At 56.3% G+C, this 3,277-nt stretch overlaps 1 protein-coding gene across 1 annotated transcript; it reads right to left on the bottom strand.

The window, feature by feature from the left end:
• Positions 1-1,140: 1,140 nt before the first annotated feature.
• On the bottom strand, positions 1,141-2,963 carry LOC105079890 (interferon alpha-inducible protein 27-like protein 2). Its single transcript, XM_010968732.3, has 4 exons — positions 2,810-2,963; positions 2,631-2,660; positions 1,915-2,076; positions 1,141-1,362 (listed from the first exon to the last, which is right to left on the bottom strand). Exons 1-4 carry the CDS (start codon positions 2,946-2,948, stop codon positions 1,160-1,162), a joined length of 534 nt encoding a protein of 177 aa, XP_010967034.3. The 5' UTR covers positions 2,949-2,963; the 3' UTR covers positions 1,141-1,159.
• Between the last annotated feature and the right edge of the window lie 314 nt (positions 2,964-3,277).

Below are 3,277 nucleotides of genomic sequence, written 5' to 3'. Positions count from 1 at the left end.
TCTCTGGATTTCCCACTGTCCCCAGTCTTTCTTGGGAGCACCTTGTGGCTTCCTCGAGAACCTGCAGGTTGGCCTGAAGCATCCATCCTTGTGCCTGTAGCTCCCCGGGGTTCTCTGTGCTCAGGCTAGCCCATCCTCACCCTTGAGCAATCAGTTAAGGCTTTTAGCTGAACTTGCACCTGCCTGCACTGGCCCCACCGCCGCACTGTGCTCTGCCCCCGGTGGCTTAGTGCTGTCCTTTGAGGCACCTGACTTCCCTGAGAGTTCAGGCCATCTGGTGGCCCTGCCACTTCAGCTGTCTTAGTGGTCCAAGGAAAGTGATGCTCTTGTAGGTTTTCTAGGTTTTTCTTGCTGTCAGGAGAGAGAAACGCCCTCTCCAGCTTCCCACATGCTAAGTAGCCCTTTCTGCATGATGGGTCAGTGAGTGGCCTACAGAATACAGTGCCTGCACCCTGGAGGCCTCCTCAAGACTATTTATTGGGGTGTAAGCAGAAGTTTTAGAACTTACATTTCATCCTTTAAAAAGACTCTGGAGAATAAGACCTCTCTGGAAGGAAGTGAGACCCCACTCTGCAGGTGAATGCAGTCTTACGGGACACCCAGAGTGCTTATTGCCAGGGTAGGAGCTGGTGAATGTCAGTTCCCTTTTGATTTTCCAGGCACAGCATGGTGACCATTCCTGACTCTGTCTCCTCTCTGGTGCCCAAGGCCCCATGGTAACATCTGGCATAGTAGACTGTCCTGGTGGTTTGCTTGTCAGCCTCCCCACAGCACTTTGAGCATCTTTGCTAACCTCTGGATGTCCACTGCCCGCTAATGAGGAAGGGCAAAGGGCTCTGGGGTTAGAGTCGATATGCATCCTGGCCACCCCTCACCTCTGCCCCTCTAGGGACCTCTGTCAACCCCACCATTGCGTGAGGGGTAAACTGAGACCCACCGATGGCCCACGAATGGCCCTGGGTTATACAGCCCATCCCTTGTGAGACGAGAACCACCTAAAGCCTCCTGCCAAGCGATTCTGCGCTTGATCAGCCCGCCAGCTCCCTCTGCCCCTCTGTGATAAGGCACATTGGGAGAATGGGGAGAACTTGAAACTTCCAACTCCCAACCCTGGGGACTGCAAGGAGCAAAGAAAAGGCGTTATACCCGCAGAAGATCTTTATTTCTCATGCTTCTCTGACCTAACTGGTGATTTTGGAGGTTCAACTTGGGGTACATTTTCTTCTGGCTGCTCCCCTGAAGCCCTGGGTCCAGCTGGGGGAGAACCAGGGGTCGCCTTTTTTGCACCTCCAAGCAAAGCCCCAAAAGCTGATCCAACGGAGCCCAGGAGGATGTTGGACGATGTGGAGAGTCCAGCTGCCCCTGCGGGAGAGGTGAAGGGTGAACAGGGAAGGATGCAGCGGCCTCTGGCTGGGGCCCCACAGGAGGTCTGAGGCTTAGGGATCCCACCTGGATGCCTCCACTAGGTCCTGAAACTCCCAGGGCTCTGCTTTGAACAGAGGAAGCTGGATGTGGCTGAGAGAGAGAAGAGGTGGGTAAAGAAGGAGGGGGAGAAGTAGAGACTGAAGGAGAGTCAGCCACAGACCTCAAGAGCTACAGGTCTTGAGGGGAGGGGAGGGGGCCTGCCTAGCCCACCCAGCTGTCAGATTTGGGTAGGGCTGGACCTAGAGCTGGACTATCACACACACTGGACTACATCCTTGCCCTCTTTCCCAGAAACCCCGTCACCCCTCCACTCCTGCCCCGAACCTCACTCAGGATTCAGAAAGAGGACAGCGAGGGAGAGACAAAGGACCAGGGACGCTGAGGACCACGAAGCTGGAGGAAGAGAACAGGCCCTCCCTCAGGCTTAGCCTCTGGGCTGAATCATGTGCTAGTCTGACCCTCCTCCCCTTCTCCTGCCCGGACACTTACCCACGGACTGAAGAGTCGCCACCAGGCTGCCGGCAGCAACTCCGCCCCCATTGGCGATGGCGGCCGCCGACATCATCTTGGCCGCTATGGAAGAGGCAGCGATTCCTGCCCCGGTGAAGCCCAAGGCGCCCAGCACCACCGGCACAGCCCCCACGGCCAGGGCTGCAGGGGGAGAGGAGATGAGTCGGGGGCGTGGGCTCAGGGGAATGGACCCCTTTAGGAATTCCTTGACAGTGACTGGGGACTATCTGCTCTGAGCACAAGGGGCAGCAGCTTGGCGAAGGGTCCCGTCGAAGCAGCTAGGGGCAGTAGGTTAGAGGAGGCCCAGGTATAGCCCTGGTTGGGTCTCTAACTTGCTATGTGACAACTGGGAAGTCACTACCCCTCTCTGAGCTTCAGATGTGTGTAAATGTGGGGGTGAAATGAACCACTGCTGTTTTTTAGCAGCAAATCCCCTTTAAAATGAAATCTTCTCTGCGTGCTCATTACATATATGGACTAGAGGAGCAGCTAGGTCAGGCATCGAAGTGACTTTTTCCGAGGGAGTACTGCTCTCTGTCCCTAAGATTCACCCAGGCGGCTCCAGGTGGGGCGAGGTACGGGGTGGTGGGACAGCGCTCACAACCCTGGCAGCGCCACCTCTTTGAGGTCTCCCTCCCATCCCGGGACCAGGGCCAGGTGAAGGCCTGGCGATGCGAGGGATCCAGGTAAGTCACCTCCTCCGATTGCAGCACCAGCGGCCCGTTCTTGAGAGAGAGAGAGAGACGGAGAGAGAGAGTTAGTCGGTTCAGAGAGTGAGGGAGAGAAGGGAGTCCTGTGGGGCCCTTCGTGGGCTGGAGTCTGGGAGGCCCTCCCCCTGCCCAGGTCGTCAGCTTGATGGGGTAGCAAGACTCACTTATCATGGTGAGGCCTTTCTCGCCGCAGCTCAGCTCAGGCAATGAAGCTCCGCGAGGTGATGTTATTTCCGGGAGAACCAATGGGGATGCGGCCCGCCCCTCGCAGCGTCTCTGCGCTCGGAAACGGAGGGACCGCATTCTGCCCGCCTGCTCACCCGCCCCGCTCCCCACGCACTAGCTCTCCGGCCATCCCCCGACTCGTCTGTCTCCCAGTCAGCCCCTCCCCTGCTGGCCAGCCCGCTGGTTGGTCCCCGGGTGGGTGGGGATGAACTACACATAGTTCAATGTATCAGCCCCCTTTTTAAAGGTTTAAATTCTTTCTAATTTTTGCTGTATGTTATCCTGGCATGAAGTGCTTAGTGCACAAGTATTTTCTGATAATATAGTCCTAGAGAAGGAATTGCTGCGTCGAAAAACTGTACATTTCTTATGGCACTTGATATTTTATTGTTAGGTTGTCTTCCAAA

Source organism: Camelus bactrianus, chromosome 6, assembly GCF_048773025.1.
Source record: "Camelus bactrianus isolate YW-2024 breed Bactrian camel chromosome 6, ASM4877302v1, whole genome shotgun sequence".
Taxonomy (NCBI): domain Eukaryota; kingdom Metazoa; phylum Chordata; class Mammalia; order Artiodactyla; family Camelidae; genus Camelus; species Camelus bactrianus.
This window is presented reverse-complemented; position numbering and strand designations above follow the sequence as displayed.

Excerpts from the sequence above, each read along its gene's own strand:
- LOC105079890 (XM_010968732.3), bottom strand. The coding sequence starts at position 2,948 with ATGCGGTCCCTCCGTTTCCGAGCGCAGAGACGCTGCGAGGGGCGGGCC. Across the intron at positions 2,661-2,809 it reads GAAAGGCCTCACCATGATAA|AACGGGCCGCTGGTGCTGCA; the intron begins GTGAGTCTTGCT and ends CTCTCTCTCAAG. Across the intron at positions 1,363-1,914 it reads GGCGACTCTTCAGTCCGTGG|GGGCAGCTGGACTCTCCACA; the intron begins GTAAGTGTCCGG and ends CCTCTCCCGCAG.